Here is a 23,093-nt window from a genome sequence, read left to right as displayed (position 1 = left end):
TGTGATTCGCCTGTAAAGAACGCATCGTTCTACCGTTTTAATCGAGGTGGCTTAATGTGTGACGATTACAAAGCCCTAATGTGCCTCTTTATTACATATGATTAAAAGAACTTATGATAACATTAAGCTACTACATATCACTATGCCCTAGTCTTAGTTCGAATACACTTATTCAAAAACGACGCTCGCATATATATTTTATGTACGAAGAGACCCAACTCAGTAGCGGGGAAAATTGCAGCAGATCCATAGAAAGCGAACAGGTTGCAACCAGCTTGTTGTGAGCATTTTCGTGGTAGCTTAGTTATAGCTTTACCATGCACACTGCTGGAATTGCTAGTAGTGCAACAGGAGTGTCCATGTTTTTTTTTGTTTTTTTTTTTAAGAAATGTTGGTGTTGTTTGTTTGTTGTTGTTGTTGTTTTTTGCCTGAAAAAAATAATGTCGATCCTGCCATGTGTGTAAATGTGTTGCATACCAAAGTGCAAACCGAAAGTGTGAATCATCTTCGGGGTCCATGGGGTTTTTACTGGAGGGCCCGAGAAGCTCTTGGATTCTAAGATGCTCTCTGGTGCTATCTCAGACTTATTAGAAGTTTTGACCACTGAGGTTAATATGAATGTTATTAATGAGCTGTAACCCGAGCACGAGTCCATGGTATTCCTTTTTGGCATAGTGCTTAAAATGCTACATGTTTTGGAAGGATGTTGGGCGAAATGTTTGGCTTTGGCTTGTTGCTGTGATTACTGAAACCCACATAGGACCGGGTCACCCCAGTACGACTTTACTCGCAAAACGTCCTAATGGACAACATTCTCGTCTGCGTATTCATGTAGAACGTTCTTTTTTTCTTCTTCTTCTTTTTTTTTTTTTTTTGGGGGGGGGCCATTTTTTTTCCTTCGTAGTATGAGCATTTTCGTAAGTGGAAAATATAATGATTCTGGGGTGTAACAGAACTTCTAAATCATGGCAAGCGATCTTAATAGAAGTATGATATGAAAAATGAAAAAAAGAACCGGTAGAAAGGCTGAAGATTGCATTGACTTTGTACCCTTGTCACCATGCTCAAGGCTAAGAGGTATGACGTCATGCACACGGCGATAACGAATAGCTCTCTGCGATAAGGCCGTCGTATCCAGTGAGGAAACAAATCGCTGATCGCTGTCACGAAACCCTCTGTGGTGACGAACTGACGAAAATGGAAAACAAAGAAACAAACATTCACAAAAGCTCTGACAAAACACATTCCGTTCATCTACAATAGTAGAAAGATTCTTTGCACTCATACACTATGTAATTGAATACCAACAAGACGTTTTCACTTGTGAATTAAATTTATGGATACCTACGGATAACGAGCTATCCAGCGCCTTTGTTCCTACCAGGCACTTCCGTCTTACACCGATTGAAGGTGAACAGCTGGAAAACTCTCTTGGGTAGTCCGATGTCTTTGACCACGCTGCTCAAGTTTCGGTCTTCATTTTGTTTTTCTTTGATGATGGTGTGACAATTTCAGAAACGTTCTCACAAGATAGTTGTGTTTCATGATACTAGGAAAAAAAAGGAAGTTGAATGATTGCCAGTGACTTCTCCCCTCTGACGCTGCAATCTGATGGTGAAGACTCATGCAGCAGAACTGCACGATTTTTGGTTTTCTGTTTTGTTTTGTTTTTGTTTTTTTAAGGGGAGAGTGAGGGTGTTTCGGTAACAAAGTAACGTTCTCCTTTGCTAAAAAACACAGTTCTAATAGCTTGTGCCAGCTTAAAGCTTCTAGCATCTCAAGTAGTTTAAGGGATCTTGACTTACTTGACTATCTAGTCCTACCATGAGGATCATGATAAAGAAGACCACTGCCCAGAAGGGAGCCAGGGGCATCAAGGCTATGGCACGAGGATATGCGATGAAGGCAAGGCCTGGTCCTGGAAGAAAAAAAAAATAGAAATGTCGCTACTGGTATGCCTCCGCCAGAATGTATGGTTCTCGTAATAAGTCTGTAGTGTCTTGACAATGTGTGATGAGTTTCACATAATTGGTAAAATATTAAAATGTCAAGTTTGTCACAAATGTGTTGAATGGTCACTTTCCTTGAACTAGGTTCAATTAGATGGATGGTTATACCGCCTAGGGGTGCAGGCATTTGGGGATTTGAGGACTTTTACCTGACTTTTGATCCTTTTTTTTTGTAAGTCTATGCATTGAGTAACTTTCAAGGTATGTGAGAAAAAGTGTTTTACTATCACATAGTAAAATGTTTGCATTTTAACTAGGCCTTTGATCCTGGACCTTTGACCCTATAGTGTCTAAAAGTCCCAAGAGAAGCACTGTCGGGTAGAACATGCATAGATATGTACTAAGTTTAATGATGATACCTTGAGTCACTTTCAAGATATGGAGGAAGAAATTAGGTTCAGCACTTTCACTTGACCTTTGACCTTTGACCTTTGGGCAAGAAACTTCCCAGAGAATATTTATTGGGTTATACACATGTATATATATCAAGTTTCAAGCAAAATACGGCAAGCATTGCATAATTGTGAGGGAAAAGTGAAATTATGAGGAGTTGACCTTTACCTTTGGCCATGACCTTTGATCCATGACCCCCACATTCCCTATAATCACTGCTAGTCAGTACATGTATATGTACTAAGATACATGAAGATACCTTGAACCATTTCCAAGATATGGAGAAAAAAATAAATTTTAACATTTTCACTTGACCTCTGACCTTTGACCTTCGACCTTATGACTCGAAACTCTCTCTGGAGAATATCTATATGGTATATTTTACATGTATATACCAAGTTTCGAGAAAAAAAAAACGCTCCAGGCATTGCATAGATATGGGGGAAACAGTGACATTTTGAGCATTTGACCTTGACCTTTTGACCTTGAGCATGTGCTCCCAAAAGTTGATAGGCACAACTTCGTCCACTCATGATGATATGAATACATAATTACACATACCAAATCTCATTAGGATACCTTAAACAGCTTTTTAGTTACGCTGTCCACAAAATTCATTACGGACGGACGGACGGACAACCAGAAAACATAATGGTACCATTAGATCACCTGGTCTTATTTTCTATCCGTTCTCCGTTTCTTTTTCACAAACACTGATTACTCGGGGCTTACAGCCGAACAAGCTAGCTTTTATGTAGGTCCCATCATACTTCTCTTTGTTCAACCCTATTTCGATTTTGACCAGTTATCATTACAATTACTGTGTGTATATTGTTTGTTTTCTGCACATTGTTTACAAGGTAAAAGAACTTGTATTATTATTTCTGTTGTAATGTTCATAAATGAGAAGTATGAAAATAAATGAATTGAATTGAATAATGCCTCCGGCGACTCTTCGTGTAAAGTATGGAGGCATAAAAAAAGGAGGGGGGTGGACGCACTATGCAAATCACATTCAAGTTCTCATCGGGCCATTAATTCCATATCCCCGTTTTCTGGTCATCAGAAGTAAACAGCACCATGTCCATTAAGTGTTCTTTATTCAACACACCTGGAATGTTTGTATGTATATATATTTAAAAAAAAATCGATTCCGCAAGGTCCCGTCACTATAGCGTATAAGCTAGCCAAAAGCCTATGTATTCGTATGTTTTTCTGTTCATCAAAATATTCAACAATTTCTGTACAAAATTTCCTCCAATGTTCACCAGTCTTTTAGTAGTGTTATCAAAAACGAAATCGATTTTCAGTACGTTTGAGTGTTTCCTAAAATATCAAATTAGTGCTTGTTTGCTAGAATTTTTAAAGAGCGGACACCGGAACAAGGAAAGAAATTCACCACCAATAATTAAATGAATCAATGTACAGCAACCAATGCTATCAGTACAATGTTAAACAAATTGAAAGGACAAATCATCAAGTATACATATAATATATGCACGAATGATAAGGTAGAGAAAAAAAAAGAGAACTAAGCACACTATGCAATTGCAAACAAAATACAAACAAATATGGCGATGGAAAGAGGTGATCCACTAAAACAGCAACCAGATATCACAACGAGTTATACATATTTTTTTTTTTATTCCACTTTATCAAGAGTGTACATTTTAGGTTTCCACATTTATGTTAATACGATGATTATAATACTGTTAAATAATCGTGACAATCGTTACTACTGTAGCATAAAAACCGACATGCTGGTAAAGGATCGTATTTCGCCTTGCACTCCTTATACGCGCTCACCTTTAGACGCCACTTGGTCTATGGGAACCCCTTGCTCGTGCGACATGTACCCCAAGACAGAGAAAATGGCGACTCCACCCAACAGGCTGGTGAAGGAGTTGGTTGCAGCAAGGATCATGCTATCCCTGTTGAATGTCGACAGAGACTAAAATGAAAGTGCGCCATCTTATTAATGTCTTACCTTCTCTCGGCATTTGACATATTGCTGCTGTTTTGCTTGATTATTCCTGTTAACTGTTGATTATGATATTCCTAATTTCCAGTATATAAGGAGAGTCTTGAATTCCGTTTTATCATTGCTACGCAATTCATGCATTATCATGCGGCTTCTGACTGGAAGATTAGGAAAATAACCCATGAGCACAACATAAATACATGTCCCGTGATTGATTAGAACAGATATGTCGAAGCAGGGAGGTGGGAAGAGAATTCCTCCCTGGTCGAAGTCATACACACGGCTAATTTCTGTTGCCCTGCCTGTAACAATGCTGCGTAAACTGTTTGCGAGTTTCTCACACAAAGCGCACGAGATTTAATCGGTCTCATTCTTTAGCTGAAAGAAGAAGATTGTGTAAAATGCAGATCAGATATTTTTGTATTATGGCTCCTCAAACTGATATGTGTCAATAACCCTTATATTGTAAAACATATACGAGTGTTATACACTGCAAAAAGTCCGGTGTTAAATAGTGAACACCGAGCTGGTGTTAAATTTTCGGTGCTCATTTATGGTGTTAAATTAACACCTCCGGGTGTCATTTCCAAATTTTAAACTGTTTTTTGAAGAGTTTCTTAGTAACTGAACTTCTTGTTGATTTTTAATTTAAACAAGACGATCAAGAATTTTACATTAAAATACTAGATTTTTGAAAAAATGTGAAAATGAATTTACACCAAAGTAACACCAGCTGGTGTGGTCTCTTATTGAAGCTGGACGGGTGTTAAACCATTGATATTAACACCAACAAATATCAAATCAACACCATGTGGTATCATTTTTTAATTAACACCAGTACAGTGTCAAAATAACACCAGGTACAGTGTCAAATTAACACCACGAAGTGTCAGGTGAACACTTTTCAACACCATCACAGTACATTTTTAACACCTGTGGGTGTGGTCCTTTATTGAAGTTTGATCGGTGCTAGATTTAACACCCGTGGTGTTAAATCTAACACCGATGTTTTTACAGTGTACAAATGTGTATGCGAAGAGTCACGATATCCCTGTGTTTATACCATGCATAAAATTATTATCAAAACACGGGTTTCGTGGCGTTACCGAATTCGAATCTTCTACATAAAGTGTCGTGCAGAAATGCATATCAATGCATATATGCATCATTTCTTGTGCAGTGGCGAAATGTGATCAAAGTGAATAGAATGATATACAAGAAAGTACCTGTAAACGTTGTGGTGATATTTGTTGTAGCTTCCGAGTGAAATGCAAGCTCCAAGACCAATGGCATATGAGTAGAATATCTGTGTGCCGCCATCCATCCACACCTATATAGTGGGCCACAGCCAGGTTTTGGGTTGGGTGGGGTGGGGGGGGGGGGAGCAAAAAGAAAAGAGAGAGAGAGAGAGAGTACCGAAGGCCGAGTAAAGAACATGAATATCATGATTTAGAATCAGAAGCAGATGACTGGTGATAAATGCATGTCTTGCTTTGAATAATGATCCGAAAGGTTTCAAATGCACTGCTGTTTACGTATAGGGAGCGGCGACATTTATTATGTATTCCAGGATAGTTTAATCTATGTTGCAAGTTTACTAGGCCATCTACCTAACTATGCTCTACTTACAAAGACGGTCCCCTGCGTTCCCAATTACTATCACCTTTTTTAACTGCGTTGGAAGGGTTTCCTCTGCTAAGTGTACCTTCCATTTGACAAAGCTTTGTCATTTTCTTTCTACATTTACCTATGATTGTTCACTGCATAACGTATATTGGTGCAGAAAAATGATTCATGCAATCATGCTGACACTTTGTTCAATTTTGTCATAACTAATTGACTGGCTGATTAATTGGTTGATTGACCAATATTGATCGATTGATTGATTGAGAGAGTGAGTGAATGAGTGATTGTTGATTGTTGGTTAACTGGTCGTTGATTGATTTAATTGATTGATTGATTGGTTGATTGTTGGTTGATTGATTGATTGATTGATTGATTGATTGATTGATTGATTGATTGATTGGTTGATTGATTGGTTGATTGATTGATTGATTGGTTGGTTGACTGATAAGTTGATTAATTGATTGGTGGACTGATTGACTGATTGATTGATTGATGGATGGATTGATTGAGGTTAATATAACACTTCCGCAGAACAGACAACAAAAACAGACAGCAATACAAGTAACATGCACGCATATTATAGATAAAAGAAAGAATTACAACAACCGTTTTACATTCATAAAAATACGGATTGTTTTCCCCATTGGATGATCATCTGGTACCCTGCATGGAGCAAACTGCCATGGACAGGATTGCGAGTAGCTATTTGTTGGATACACAAATCCTGTTTTTAGTGGGATCACGTTCGTTATTCTTTCTCGACCTTGCAATGGGTGAACAAAGATCATCTCTTATCAGACGAGTTGAAGCATATATAAATGCATGACCCTGTTACATAACCTCGCTTTTGTTGACATAGACGTCAAGACATATTATGAACGTGATTTTAAGACTGAGTAACTGAAGGAGCACTTCAGGTGATTAATTGCAAGTGACTGAACTACAAAAAGAAATTTTAAACCAAATTTCCTATATAAACCCCAATGATAATCGTATTCCTTTTTTGTGAGTTCTTTTTTTTTGGTAAAAGAAATCACTTATGTAAATGTTTGGGTGTGGGTGCTACAAGCCCCCCCCCCCCCCTCTCCAACTGTCCCCCTCCAATTTGTTATAAGTACTCGACATCAGTTTCTTACAATGGATGACCGTAGTTTTAGAAGTTCGAAACACTAGACAAGATGGCGCCTTGGTAATGATGGAATATCAGCTCAATTTTGTGTTAAAGGTTTTCGTTCTCGAAAAGAGACTTAATAACTGTCATAGAGGAAAGTCACATCCTAGAGAGCTGGAAAGAAACTATATCTGCATGTTATTGTTTAAACAAAGGCGATGAAATAAAAAGAAGTACATCTACCGTTCTCGTGGCACTAGAATACTTTTCAAGTAGTAAGACTCGAATGACTAAAAAATCGACTGATTACTCCTTTGACATCGACAAATCTTCAATTTAATTCATTTAATTCAAGTGATTTTATTTCCACATAAAGTAATACAAAATGATAAACATAACGCTTACGTGAGTACATATCTTAAGTTTCAGCAAAACATGGATATAATTATAATAATATCACTTCGTTTTTAGATAGATTAAGAAGTAAGCAATACAATTTAATTTTGTAACTCTATATGGAAAAGAAGAACTCACAAGAGAAGCACAGCTTGTAAATTTTGTGAATTACTCTAGAATATCAGGGCATCTCAAGATCCGTCAAAGAATCCATGTAAGAAAATGTTGATATCATGACGTCAGGCCAAACACACAAACAAACAAAATCTTGACGTTATATAAAATGCTTTCGATTTAAAAAAAAAAAATCCAAAAAGCAACTGTCATGTTTACATGCAGTGTCGATATCGAACATAAAAAAAAAGATAAACATATTTTCGTTGGGAAAAGTAAAATCCTTTCGCTTTACCTTTCCGTCTGTCAAGCGACGTAGGTCGGGTTTCACGTAGTACAATAAACCGTTCGCTGCTCCCGGCAGAGTGACCCCGCGAATTAACAAGGCAATGAGAACGATGTAGGGGAAGGTGGCAGTGAAATAGACCACCTTTGATGTGATGGAAATCAAAATGCAGAGATAATAATGATTAGAGACGCGTCAAGGGAATAAGTACATGTAAAACACCCTGAAAAGAGAAGAGTGTCTCAAATCCTTGCTTTTTTGTTAGCCTGAGACTAAGAGAAAGGGGGGGGGGAATCCCTAATCATGGTCCAGTTCCACGTTGTTACTTTGCATATCTCAAGCAGGAACATATGCCTTTGTGGGACAACAAAGAGTTTCTGTTCGTAAAGTCCACTGTTTTGTTTGGAAAATATTATAAGCTGCAAGGTCTCAAACGTGCTACAGTATCTACGATATTATGTAAATGTGAATTGATGACAACAACAACAACAATTTTGTATTAAATTGAATTGAATTGAACATCAGCAAACATCACTAACAATAACAACAATTTAAGATTGAATACAAAATACTCAATGACTCAAAACAGAATTAATCAGAGCATTACTATATTTGCCGTACTCAATAACTCCCAGAGACTTTTAAAAGAATGAATGATTCAGTAAAAGTTTTATGTAAGCATGGTGTTTTGTTCATGATCTCGACAGCAACAGTGTGACTTTAAGAAAGAAGTTGTGTGTACGTGTGCGTGCGTGTGTGCGTGTGTGTGTGCATGTGCATGTGCTTGAGTAATAGCGAAGTGTTTTCTAAAATCACTAAATGTCCAAAAGCATGTGAAACTTAGAAATGTCATAACTTTCTCATCTTTACCCTATAATAATGAAACCTGATCCGTTTGTTAGATTTTACACTTTTTTTTAAGGTCAAAGTTAAATACTCACTTCGAGAAACAATTAAAAAATGCACACACAAACAAAAACACAACAATGTGAGTTGCATTTGGAAAGGATTTTACCGACTTTTTTTTTCAGGTTTCTTTGTCTTTAGTATACTGCGACTCAACTGATTTCAATTCCTGGAAGATGCAGGACATGTTTTTACGGAGGATAATGATTGATTTTACCAGATAATCGTGATTTTGTTTTTGCTGTTATTCTTATTATGACTGCTCTTGGTTGCCAAGAAACACAGAATATTGATTAATATTCAGTTTTGTTTGCGACCCAGTTATATTTTTGTCTCTGGGTTTCAGATCCTATGTGTAAGACATATATCATTTACTGATTAGTAATTTCATGTTTGTTGTTGTTGGGGTTTTTTTTCTGGATTGTCACACCTTAATTCATGCTTCACATTACTTAATTCTATTCATGAATTTTGGCGCCTGATATGAGGTACATTGCACAGTTGTGTATGTAATACCACACACGGACTTCTCAGAGAAAGCGCTGGGTCATGGAGTCTCAGGGTAATGATGAAGTTAAAGTTTTGAAATTATTTTTATTTTTACTGCGTATCGAAGTTGGTTTGGGGTATGTTGATGATACCTGCTGGCATCATACACTTAATGTCTGACAGTGATTTCTCTCTTTTTTTTTGGGGGGGGGGGGCGGAGGTTTTGGGCCATGGGATTGGGTTTGGGTGCAAAGAATACATTATCAATTAGTAGTGCAGTTAGAGGGGATATTTGTTGTTGTGAAGATGTACTCTGATAACACTTTTTTGTGCACTGGATTTTTTTTTTTTTTGGGGGGGGGGGGTGGAATGAATACCTATTTGCCACAATGATGTTTCTAGTTTGTATGTACAATAATCCACCTGGTGTACACGCTCAATTTGAAATTGCACTATTTCTTTTCTTTTATGTTCAACTACTCCCTGATGTGCTTCCCTAAGCTGGTTGGAGAGGCCCAAGGGTCAAAGTGATTTTGATTGCTTTTTTCCAACCCGGCTCCTTAAGGAAGCTCAACAGGGAAAGCCTGACACTTTTTGTTTCTTGTGTTTTACTTGTTTTAAGTTTGTTTCTCTGTTATCACTTGTATTGTTTTGCAAGTGCCGAATAAAGGATAATAATGATAATAATAATAATAATGATAACAATAATAATAATTACATTCATTATATAGTGTAGCATTGTACAGAAGCGGAGGTGGTTTTATTATTAACTAGGAGAGGTGTGCAAATCAAAACGTTGCAACATACAGTACATATATATATCAATATATATATCTTCACAACTTCACAGACGCACTCCCATTGTAGTACCTATACATAGAAGGTGTAAACACCAACCTTTCCTGTCCATTTGACCCCTTTCCAGATACAGAAGTAACAAAGAGTCCAAACCAGGAAAAGCGACAAGGCCAGGTGTGGGACGACACCTCCCATTTCATGCAGACCACTTGATATCTGAATGACTTTATTCCTGTGGGAGGAATGGATGAAGGATAATCGGTGTAATTTATGGTTGGACGGAAACACTTAAATAGCACGGAGACACACAAAACAAACACGCACACACACACACACACACACACAAACGAACGGTAAGCAGATGAGCATTGACATACATTAAGTAATATTATGTGACCGTGCATCAAAAAGCCAACAACAAGGCAAGTGCCAAATTGTGTCTCTCCCATTCGCGTACAAAAAATTAATATTTTTCTAACTTCCAGAAGTTCATTGACCCGCCTATGACCTTTGACCTTGTGATGACCTTTAATTCCCCAAGGGACATCTCCCGTCCAAGTTTGGTCACAAACAGACTTAGGGATCAAAAGTTATGAGCCACAATCGAAACGTGCCATAAAAACATAACATTGGGCCCTAAAAGTTTGTTGACCCTTTTCTGTGACCTTTGACCTTGTGATGACCTTCACCTCCCCAGGGACATCTACCATCTAAGTTTGGTCACAAACGGACAAAGAGATCAAAAGTTATGAACCATAATAAAAACGTGCTATAAAAACTTAACATTGGGCCCTAAAAGTTTGTTGACCCATTTCTGTGACCTTTGACCTTGTGATGACCTTCACCTCCCCAGGGACATCTACCATCCAAGTTTGGTCACAAACGGACAAAGAGATCAAAAGTTATGAACCATAATCAAAACGTGCTATAAAAACTTAACATTGGGCCCTAAAAGTTTGTTGACCCATTTCTGTGACCTTTGACCTTGTGATGACCTTCACCTCCCCAGGGACATCTACCATCCAAGTTTGGTCACAAACGGACAAAGAGATCAAAAGTTATGAACCATAATCAAAACGTGCTATAAAAACTTAACATTGGGCCCTAAAAGTTTGTTGACCCATTTCTGTGACCTTTGACCTTGTGATGACCTTCACCTCCCCAGGGACATCTACCATCCAAGTTTGGTCACAAACGGACAAAGAGATCAAAAGTTATGAACCATAATCAAAACGTGCTATAAAAACTTAACATTGGGCCCTAAAAGTTTGTTGACCCATTTCTGTGACCTTTGACCTTGTGATGACCTTCACCTCCCCAAGGGACATCTACCATCCAAGTTTGGTTACAAACGGACAAAGGGATCAAAAGTTATGAGCCATAATCAAAATGCGCCATAAAAGTTTGCTGACCCCTGTCTGTGACCTTTGACCTTGTGGTAACCTTCGACTTCCCAAGGGACATCTACCATCTAAGTTTGGTTACAAACAGACAGATACATCAAAAGTTACGAGCCATAAACAAAACGCGCCCTAAAAACTTAACATTGGGCCCTAAAGTTCATTGACCTCTGCCTGTGACCTTTGACCTTGAGGTGCCCTTCATGTTTGGTAAAATGTGTAACTTTTCATAACCACTCTTCCCTCCAAGTTTGATTGAAATTGAAATCCTCTGTAGAGAGTTATTCAAGTTTTTGTAGCGTTACGGACAGACGACGGACGGACGGACGGACGACGGACGGACAGACGCCGCCCACACCTCCGGTGGGCTCGACAAAAAGCAGCATGACCCAATTTTTACGTGAGAACTCTATGAGAAATGGGTAAACCTAGTCAATCTTAAGTTTTATATCTTCTGAAAAAACACTTCTTCCTCGACGTTAGTGCTAAAGTTTGGCATCATAAAGTTGGATTTTTCCCCCCAAATAGAGATGACTTAGGCTGCGTTTATCAACTTTCCCCTGCTTGAACGGCTTTCGATAGCCCTTTCGATAGCTCTTTCCATAGCCTTTTCCATAGCCCTTTCCAGAGCCCTTTCCAAAGCCCTAAATGCCTGTACTATTAATGTGCCGCTTGTTTTCTAAGAAGGGACGGCGAAAAGCAATTACCATCATAAAGACATATCTTCCTTTGAGAGTGACGAGTCATGATGCAATGCCGCATGAATCAATTGTCTTCCTATCTGTGAGGCAGCTCCAGTTTAGCACATACTTCAAATATTTCTGAGTGGCGGCATGAGACTTTGGCTGCGTTTATCAACTTTCCCCTGTCTAAACGGCTTTCGATAGCCCTTTCCAAAGCCCTTTAGAAACGGCTTTCAAAATAGTTGCGTTTATCAACTCTCTTCGCGAACACGATTTTTTAACTGGCCTGTCACTGCACAGCTGCATTGCGCTATTCGACCCGAGGAGAAGTACAAGTACTGAAGTACCAGACTACAAAGCCGTTTCAAAACAGCTTTGCGTTTATCAACTTCCAAAAGGCTTTTTACAAACAGGTTTCTGAAAACCTGTTTATGGAACCTGTTTGGATAGCCACAAATTTTGGGGCTTTCGAAAAGGCTTTCCTAAAGGGCTTTCAAAACAGCTTTGCGTTTATCAACTCGTAAAAATTCCTTGAAAGCTGTTTGGATAACCTGTTTCTGCCGAGAAAAGGAGTTGATAAACGCACCCTTAGAGGTCTTTTGTCATATCTCAAAAACTCTTTATATAAATTCCCACTTTTAAATATAATTTTTAACAGATAATGTTACTGCATTCAAAGTTGGTATCTGTGATAAATACTATGTCCTTTATTAGTGTGATGATTTCCGATTAATCTGTAAATTCCTGCATTGTGGATATTATGCCGTTCCCAATCCATATTTTTTTCCCATTCGGTCATTGCACAGAGTACCGCTTGGTGAGATAAAGCCACTGAATAGACCCTGTGCCTCCACTCTCAGCAAACACTTTTGCAGAGGGTGCACTTAATATAATTTTTCATCATTAAGATGGGTTAGGAAAGTTCATTTGTATAGATTTACGTGTCATTCTAAAGATTTGAGTCTGTTCTGAAAGGATCTGCCTTTAACTATTAAAAAAAAAATACGTCTGGCTGCTTTTTGTTGATTTTGTGATGGAGGGTCACATAATTAGGTCTACTTTCAGGAAAGCATCATGATTTTCGCTACGTACAAGAGCGGATGATTGGTCAAAACATGGGATATCGCCCAATCACATAGGACGAAATTCCTGAAAATACAGAAAGACGCAGTAGCATGCAAAAGATTTAACTCGTCTGTTCACACTATACAGTTGAAAACATAATAATTTAGTGGAGAATGCACGTATAGATTCAATTCAAGTGCATTATAGTTGGTTGCAGCCTCAAACACACATATGGAAAACAAACACACAGAATTGGCAATTCGCCATTGATGTCCACAAAACCCTCAAAGGGGAAACAAATGGGAGAGGAAGAAAAGAAGCTATATCCCCCCCCCCTCTTCCCCAGGGGGGAAAAAAATCAGAGTTTAAACTGGTCATTGTATTATTTTATCTAATGTGTTTAGCAAATTCAATCGAGCAATAGCATGTAGGCCTATCCAGGGGATAAAGTGTTGTTTTACTCATTAATTTATCTTACCTCACATAGATTGTTGATCGATGATTTGGGGAAAGTGTTACAAAACAGACCTTCTCAAACTACAACAAACTCAGAACAGATATGCAAGACTGGTTCTAAATGTAGATTACTCAACTACCAAAGAAACTCTACAATTTATAGTCTTGGGCGGTAAAGTGCCGACAGTAGAATAAGCTTTTATCTCCCTTTTTTCCCTTTTTTTTCCTCTCTTTTTTTTTCCTCTTTTTTTTTCCTTTCCTTTTCTCTGTTTTTCCTCTTCCCAATCATTTTGATGTCAGTTGACATCGGTTCGTTTATTGTGTTTTATATTGATGTTTTGTGTATTTTCTGAGGGTCCCATATCGTACAAGCTTTGCTTCTTAGTGGGACCCTCCACTTCCATCCTCATCCTTAGTTGACTTGCATTATACGCTTTATGTATTTAACAAATATGTAATCGCATCTACTTTTCATTTTCATAATTATCTTATGTACCTTTTCAAATTTTGTTCTGTATCACAAATATCCCGTGTATATGCAATGTACATAATTTCTTTGTTCATTTTGATGGAGGTGAAAATAAAGTTGAAAGTTGAAAAAGTTTATACCTTCTTGTATTGATACCAAAAGACTTACATGTGTAGCACCATTGTACTTGAATGATCTTGCCACAAAAAAAAAAAATCGTCCCAAATATTACGTCAACCGTCATTCTACTCTAAGTCTGTTTATTCTGTTTATTCCGAAGCTCAACACCGAATTAGAAAAAAAAAGACGATCATTTTCTTTCATAGCACCCAGTATTTACAACAAACTCCCAACCTATATATTCGAACAGCGACAACTCTCATCTCCTGTAGACCCAAATACAATCGATTAACTTCTCAATGCAGATAGATTTATCGGAAATTCTATGGTTTATTATTTTATAATCTATACACCAACTGAAGGCAGAGCTGTTGAGTGTCACGTTGGTTACCTTTTCTTGTTATGTAATCCTGTTATGGGTTTAGTTTAATTGTTTCTGTTTGCTTAATTGTTTCTGTTTGTTTCTTTGTTTGTTTGGTTTTTTTTTTTGTTTAGTTGGTTCTGTGTTTGATTTGGTATATTTTGGTTTTGTTGTAATTATGTTATCATATGTTATGTTACTATATCTCTATGCACTGTGCAAATAATAAGTTCCGATTTGTATATTGGATATACTATGTTAACAGGGCTTTTTCTTTTTTAAGCAGACCTTTGGCTCTGAAAAGACTACCCTGTTTTTAAATAAGACTGAACAAACAAATGAATAAACAAAAAACAAAACATCATTAAACGTGCCAATCATTGCTGTTCCCCATACCGTTAACTCGAGAACTCTGTCGCTAATAATCAGAACACTTGATTATACGCTCTTGGCATAAGCAATTCTCGAAAGTTGTGCTGGCTTTTTACTAACCAAAGTTCAGTACATGTAGAACCTATTTACTACATGGCCATCAGTTAACATTCCCTTTTTATGTTCACGAGTATAATGTCGATATACCCTTCGCCTCTTGCTTGGATACTATAAAACAATGTTATATATTCCGATCCACGATTAACTTACTCCCAGAACTCTTCCACCGGACTTTGGGCTTGGAATTCTTCGCAGGTGAAGTTCGTTCCGCTCATCATCTCCTGAACCACGATGATGCTGTCGTTGCTGAACAGCGTCTCGTTTACGCAAGTGATATTGGCCTAGAAATTAAAAAGTTATCACAGAGAAGAGAAAAGAAGACATTGTCAATTCCAGATACGGTTTGTGATTGACTGAACAGTAACGATTGGCTGAACGAAATAGCAATTTCAAACTGAAGGGGTGGGACTCTTATCACAATGCTCATACCAAAATCGCGAAATTCAAATCAAATGACTTTTTGCTTTGAAATCAGCCAACACGCCGAAATCTGGGGATGGTATACTGACCAAGCCAAACAGCTGTTTAGATGCAAGTTTTAAGAAGGGCCTCGACTTTGACTGGACTATTTGGAATGGCGTTTCAAACTGGTCTCGTATGCTTGATACATTGATGTGAATTATGTTACCATCTAAACCTTTCTGCTCCCCTTCCGTTTTTAACAACTACCGAGTACATGATGCCACTTGCAAAACTGAACCACGAGATCATACAAGTTCTCGCGGAAAGTTTGCAGCGGCTATAATGAACAACAGTTCAATGATCTCAGAATAACAATTTTTTTTTCAAAAAAGACATCCCTTATCGAGCAATTACGTTGTTAATTTGGAATGGGTGCCGTTTTGCCCTGTGCATAATACTTTCAAAAAAAGAAAGGATGTGGTGAAGTGGCGCCAAGTGAGGAAATACAAGAGCAGTTATGCCTTAATTTAGTCCATGGGCCAGGCCAGATGTTGGTACCACCTGAGGTGGCAAAACCTTTTTGGTGTCATTTTGTTTGTCTGGCATAGATATGCTTATCAAGCTATGATAGCATTTCCAAATGAGTAGCTTAGTCATAATAAATGAATTTTGAACCAATTTGGTCTCGTTGATATATCCCTATACTTCTGAATCGAAACTAACCGCTATACAAAGAAGAGCACTGTCTTCTATGTTCACAGGTGTTCTGTTGTAAACGCGGTGCACTCAGTCTTTATTCAAGGCAGCGAAGCGAATATCCAAAGGTTATGATGTCCACAGCGCTTAGTCTAATATTCAAGACGGCGAAGGGAATATCCAAAGCTTATAATACAGTGTATATCCCTTTCTCTAAAAACAACAACAACAAACAAGCAATTCCTAGTGAACTTTACCGTATTTTTCAATTATTTGTCATTTTCCGGTGAAAACGCGACGGTGAAAACGCTAATACCACGCCAATGTCGCTTTATTTCCATCCAACAATGAAAGATAATGCAAAAACAATGTACCGGTACACTACAATGCATTATGATAAATAATGTTGTAAATGGACAGAGGGGTTTTTGTTTAAAACTGATGTATTTGTTGAGAGGATAGTATAAAAACAGTACAGATAATCCCTTTTATTAGGAACTTTAGATATGATAACGGTACATTGTTCTGGATAAAGACTAAGCGCACCGCGTGACAGCTGTGGACATCATAACCTTTTGGATATTCCCTTCGCTGCCTTGAATAAAGACTAAGCGCACCGCGTTTACAACAGAACACCTGTGGACATACAGAAGACAGTGCTCTTCTTTGTTTAGCGGTTAGTTTCGATTCAGAAGTATAGGGATATAAAAACGAGACCAAATTGGTTAAAAATTCATTTATTATGACTAAGCTACTCATTTGGAAATGCTATCATAGCTTGATAAGCATATCTATGTCCGACAAACAAAATGACACCAAAAAGGTTTTGCCACCTCAGGTGGTACCAATAACCCATTTTTCGGGTCTTGGCCCATGGACTAATTTGGAATGGGTGCCGTTATGCCCTGTGCGTTTTTTTTTTCAAAAGACAAAAAAGAAAAAAAAAAAGATGTGATGAAATGGCGCCAAGTGAGAAAATACAAACAAGAGTCCCATGACTACGACTGACCTTGAAAAGAAGGCATCTCACTGAGCGGGGGACGTGGAGTATTTTTGGCTTCGTCAGGGTTCGTAAACAATTGCAATTACATTCGCATACAGTTTTCATTGTCGCATTAAACAGTTTTTTTTTTGTTTTTTTTTTTTTGTTTCGTGCTGCAAAGGCATTGTAAACATTATATTCAAAATGTCTTTCCGACAAGAAAAAACTGTTTGCAATAATGAAAACCGCTTACGAACTTGATTACAAATGGTTACGAACCCTGGCAAAACCTATAATTCGCTACGTCGGCAAACATTCGCCGCTCAGTGATAAGGCAGCCATCAGGGTTAACCAATGCTCACGTCATAATCAACGCAGAACTCCGTATTCCAGCTGTGTCCACAGTGCGCCCACGGTAGCACTCTGGTGAACGAGCTGTACAGGTAGTAAAGCGCCCACGCCAATATGACGATGTAGTAGGTGTTACACCAAAGAGCAATCATGGTGGTAGAAAGACCGATGCCTGCAGCAACCAATTGGTCGGATGGTGGATGGGAGAAGGAGGAAAGACATTGAAAACATACCCAAATATATATATAAACACAAAAATTGGCATCACATGGTAAGATGAACAGTGTTGTGAACATTCTTATATACTCTGTAATATATGGTGTTTGTTTGTTTGTTTGTTTGTTCATTTCCATCTGAGAAGATGGCTGGATAGCCCATATTCAGCTACGTTAAGCTGGTCTTCCGTGGGGTCCAGTTGGATGTGAGGTGGGACCACTTCACCGGGTTAACCATCCTGCTCTTTGCGATGAATGAATGAAGCGGGATCTTTTACGTGCATGAGTTGCGTACTACTCTCTCATACACGGGACCTCCATTTTATGTCCTATCCGAGGGACAGAGTGTTTTGCCTCTTGCTGGAGGGGACGGTAAGATTACACACAACATCGCTCATATCAGTCCAGACTCGGGTTCGAACCCGGACCCTTAGGATCTTGAGGCAGACGCGCTACCAACTGAACCAACTCACCGCCCTCTGTCAGGTCGCTCGCTCAGTGAAATCACCGTTTCACGGCGAATAAAGCATGAAATCTGGAGAGATTTATCCTCATGACCAATCAACTCATTGATCTCAGAGTAAGAGCCCTCTGAATTTTTCATTTTATTTTATTTTCATGATATAAATGCTGGATTTCATTTGCAGAAAATTTCGCATGCATACTGCCAGAATGCATCTGGTAGTATGAAAGGCAATTTACAAGTGGGGATTCATCAAGCGGAAGGAAAAGATGAGCGCTGGGATATCATATTCAAAAGTATACATACAGTACTTTTCACACCGCCGTTCCACAATATTCATGAAAAAAGACACGGCAGGTGTACTTATAACCATCTAAATAAGGTGTTTGGAAGAATTTTCTTAAAAGGGAAATTTCGTTCTGATTCTATGTTGCTTTGTATGAAAACAAACAAATCCGATAAGTAGATAAGTAATCGCATAGTATATATATTGTAAGCTTTCTTGGGAAAAGCCATTTAGAAACCATCGACCTTTATGAAACCACCCTGTTTTCTCCAAAAAACAGATTTGAATATGTTTTAACCTTTGTTTATCTTCTCAGTAATTCCATCTGTACTATTTTCTTTAATTTTTGTTTGTGTTTATCAAACAAATATGAAATACATAGGAACTTGAACATACAGTAAGTGAACAGTTTGGAAGAAACTCAGACGCACAAAGAAAATTACGAACTGTTCGATTTTAGAGAGTAAAGCAAGTTGGCAACTTTTCGTGACCTAACATGGTTGAAACAGTGTGTACAAAGAAATTCACCAATTTTCTCTTTGTCCTTTGAAAATGTTTCTTCAGACCCGTGTTTTGGTACAAGAGAATATACGTCTTTGCATGTTCTTTCCAACGGGTACTGAAATTTGATGCCCCCATGCACTCAGATAGCGCATGTCAGCTTGTCAAATGTTAGGTTTGTTGTATAAAGCAGGGGCCGCGGAAGCGGGGGGGGGGGGGGGGCTGGGGGGCTACAGCCCCCCACATTTTTTGATCGTGAAAAAAAAGATAAGAAATAAAAAGAAAGAAAGGGGGAAAATCGGGGGAATAGTCACACTACCCGAAATTCTCACAAAAAGTGTGCTTCAGATCACTTTATCTTGATTTCAAAAACGCAAAAGCTCCGTAGAGTGGGAGGGGGCATCCCCCTCCCACACCCTCCCCTTCTACCTCTAGACTTTGTACATACACACACATGATGAACACGCGGAATAAGAGCTAAATGTCGTGATTTTGCCATTAACACTTTCCTGAAAAAAGTCCAAATTATTTCCATAAATATTTTTTTTTTGGGGGGGGGGGTGGGGGAGCTAGAAAAATATCAAAGTATTGCACCAAAAGTTTGCACCAGATCGCTGAATGTCAGGTCTGAAAATGTAAAATCACCTTCGTGTGGGAGGAGAAATATCCCTTTTGTATCCTATATACACCCTCGTGAGCATTCCTTTTCTGTTTGATTGCTTAATAGACAACGTTCACGAAATTAATTGTAACAATAAATCAATACAAGAGGTTTATGCTACCACTTTATAGGCAAATTGTTCAATAATAATCCCCGTCAAAATATCCTGCTACCTTAAACAAGTGTGGCCGTTTCAAGTCGATAAAAGACGGAAAAACATGCAGCAAATTGCACCATTTACAACATCAAAATGCAAAAAGTTCTCCCCGTGGGAGGGGGGAACATCCCCCTCCCCCTCGCATCGTAACCACCGCCCTCCCATCCTCCCAAGATCACAAGATCATTATCCAGGCTACGCCAGTGCGTATAAGCGGGGGGGGGGGGGGGGGGTTGGGTTAACCTTGATACCCCCCCCCCCCCCCCGGCTGCGCAGCCCCCCCCCCCCCCCCACTGAAAAACGTTCCGCGGCCCCTGCATAGGGTGAAGAGAAACTAAAACAATGCAACCAGACTGCTGAAGTTTCTACCAGAGGAAACAAGAAGTGCGATAATAATGGCTCTATTCCTTCCGCTGATGAGCTGTGTTCTATACAAGTCTGCAATCTGCGATCATGCCAAAGACGGTTCCATGACATTTGCTCCAGAGACAATTACTCCAGTGAAATATCTGCACGCTAAGCCAAACATAAATTCTACCCACGAGCATGACCCTAACCATTCCTTAATTTAATCCTTACATTAAACTAAACCCAAAACCTTATCACAACCATAACCCTAACCCGAAGTCCTTGGAGAAAATAAGACGGAGAAATTGTCGCAGGAGTAATGTTGAGTTATTGTCTTCAACGTGTGGAAGACAATCACTTGATGTATACATACATTACCCCAAGTCACCTTATATTTCACAAGGACGCGAGGTTAGTTGTTTCTCAGTTCAATCTGAGATACATCTTTGAACTGATCTTGTAAAAGCGGTTTTTGTTTATCAGGGAACTAAATTAGGGATATACTAAGGGAACATCATAATCATCGATATCGTTATTGTTTATGGTGGTTGTAGTCAATTTGGGTCATTAGGAATCAAGTGAGGGAATTGAGTAGTCTCTATTATCATATTTGAACACGTGGAAGATAACATCGAACAAGAAACAGTACTAATTTCTTAGATTTCGTTTTTGGAGTCTTTTTGGTCAAAACTGTGGTGTGCACATAATTTAAAAGAAATATCAATGGACATGACTGTATTAGTTAATTTACGGTAAAAATCTAGCATTTTGCTGGAACTTCATTGGAGACATGACTTACTAGATTAACAAGGAAAAGTAGAATTTACGCGGTGCGTAATATATGTCCCCGCCGGAAGTAGCATTTTGTAGCAAAATGTACAATACAGGTCACAAATCAAGGTCAAAGGTCAAAGAAATCAAAGGTCAAAATTCTGTGAAGAAGGTTTGAAGCCCTCACCTGCTGCCATCACATAAAGCAAACGGAATCGAAATCGGGTTAGAAATGACGAAGGAGTAGCATTTTGTAGCCATTGTACAATATAGGTCAAAAATCAAGGTCAAAGGTCAAAGAAGTCAAAGGTCAAAATTCCGTGTAGAAATTTTGAAGCCCTCACCTAGTGCCATCACATAAAACAAACGGAATCGAAATCGGGTTAGAAATGGCGAAGGAGTAGCATTTTGTAGCAAAATGTACAATACAGGTCAAAAATCAAGGTCAAAGGTCAAAGAAATCAAAGGTCGAAATTCTGTGAAGAAGTTTTGAAGCCCTTACCTATTGCCATCACATAAAGCAAACAGAATCAAAATCGGGTTAGAAATGGTGAAGGAGTAGCATTTTGTAGCCATTGTACAATATAGGTCAAAAATCAAGGTCAAAGGTCAAAGAAGTCAAAGGTCAAAATTCTGTGTAGAAGTTTTGAAGCCCTCACCAAGTGCCATCACATAAAGCAAACGGAATCGAAATCGGGTTAGAAATGGCGAAGGAGTAGCATTTTGTAGCAAAATGTACAATATAGGTCAAAGGTCAAGGTCAAAGGTCACAACTGAAATTCTGTGTAGAAGTTTCAAAGCTCCCACATAGTGCTATCATATAAAGCAAACATAATCAAAATTGGCTCATAAATGACAGAGAAGTAGCGAATTGAAGATTTTGATCACACACGGACGCACACACGGACGGACACACGGACGGACACACACACGGACACACACACGTACGGAGCCCGTTTCATAGTCCCCTGCTCGAACTCGTTCGGCGGGGACAACAAGTGTAATACATCCTTGGGGAACTTTCAGGTGTTCATATTGTGCAGTTTTGATCTCAGGAACAAAAAGACCCCCGAAGTGTCAATTCGCCTTTTTTTTATATATATTAGTCAACATTCTACGTTTCGTTGACGTACAGGGCATACTATATTTCTGTAATGCACTATGTGAATAAACTTTCCATTCTACCGATATTGCTCAATTTCATGTAAATAAAATGTATACCAACAAGAATATGATTATACATACATGTATATATATATATATATATATATATATATATATATATATATATATTATACTGAATGCTATATTGTATATGCTATATATCATATACTTTATACTATACTATATTACTATATACTATTAATATGAAGGATAATTATCTCGAGTTCAAAAGTCAAATGGCTTCAGGTGGGTCTTATCCTTGTGCATACCTCACGTAACGGAAGAAAGCTATAACAATGGCTACAATAATAAAATGAATTGGCAATAATGTTGAAAATGCCGCACATTGCGTGGAATTTATCGAGGAAATCATGTACGCAGTCATGATCTCGTGATATAAGAGCTCGTAAAAACTGAGTAGTAATGATAAAATATTATAATAAAGATATCTCACAATTCCTTTATCAAAATTTATGGAACAATGAGTCAACGAACTGTGTTCCGTCAATAAGCCAATGGTGTTTACCTCTGCAGACCCATAATCAAACACAAAGTAAAAGAACACTCGGAGAGCAATAAACCTGAATAGTCCATAGGGTGCCTATCGAACGCCATGAATGTGTACGGACCTGCCTTTAAAGATGCAAAATTAAAATCGGTTCAAGATATGGATGACCACCATAATCTGTTCACTTGTTAGTCTTTTAATACCACAACGGACTAATCCCCTAACAATGTCAAAAATTTGTTCATAGTATAGACACAATTCCACATGCGGATAGCCTCCTTGGCAGAGGTAACAAATCATCTGAGGAAAAGATTTCACAGTATATAGCTGATGCTATAAACTACAGATTTATTTGGATGCAGAATACTCATACAAATTCCGAAGGAAATTCCGTACAACAGAAGCTTAACCTGTTGAACCCGAATACCACCAT

General features: G+C 38.4%; 1 protein-coding gene across 1 annotated transcript in view; it reads right to left on the bottom strand.

Annotated features, from left to right (window-relative positions):
* The window catches only part of LOC139743728 (sodium- and chloride-dependent GABA transporter 2-like), a 35,977-nt gene that overhangs the window by 5,705 nt on the left and 7,179 nt on the right, over nt 1-23,093 (bottom strand). The window contains exons 3-10 of the mRNA XM_071654179.1: nt 17,598-17,758; nt 15,306-15,436; nt 10,209-10,341; nt 7,926-8,060; nt 5,610-5,713; nt 4,209-4,333; nt 1,806-1,918; nt 1,051-1,188 (exon numbers count right to left, since the gene is read on the bottom strand). Coding sequence (XP_071510280.1) covers nt 1,051-1,188; nt 1,806-1,918; nt 4,209-4,333; nt 5,610-5,713; nt 7,926-8,060; nt 10,209-10,341; nt 15,306-15,436; nt 17,598-17,758 — 1,040 coding nt within the window. The remainder of the gene's footprint in view (nt 1-1,050; nt 1,189-1,805; nt 1,919-4,208; nt 4,334-5,609; nt 5,714-7,925; nt 8,061-10,208; nt 10,342-15,305; nt 15,437-17,597; nt 17,759-23,093) is intronic.

Source organism: Diadema antillarum, unplaced genomic scaffold (assembly GCF_040938485.1).
Source record: "Diadema antillarum isolate AM-2024a unplaced genomic scaffold, OU_Dant_1.0 seq00001104_RagTag, whole genome shotgun sequence".
NCBI classification, from domain to species: Eukaryota; Metazoa; Echinodermata; class Echinoidea; order Diadematoida; family Diadematidae; genus Diadema; species Diadema antillarum.
The sequence above is the reverse complement of the archived record's forward strand: the minus strand, read 5'-3'. Positions and strand labels throughout refer to the sequence as shown.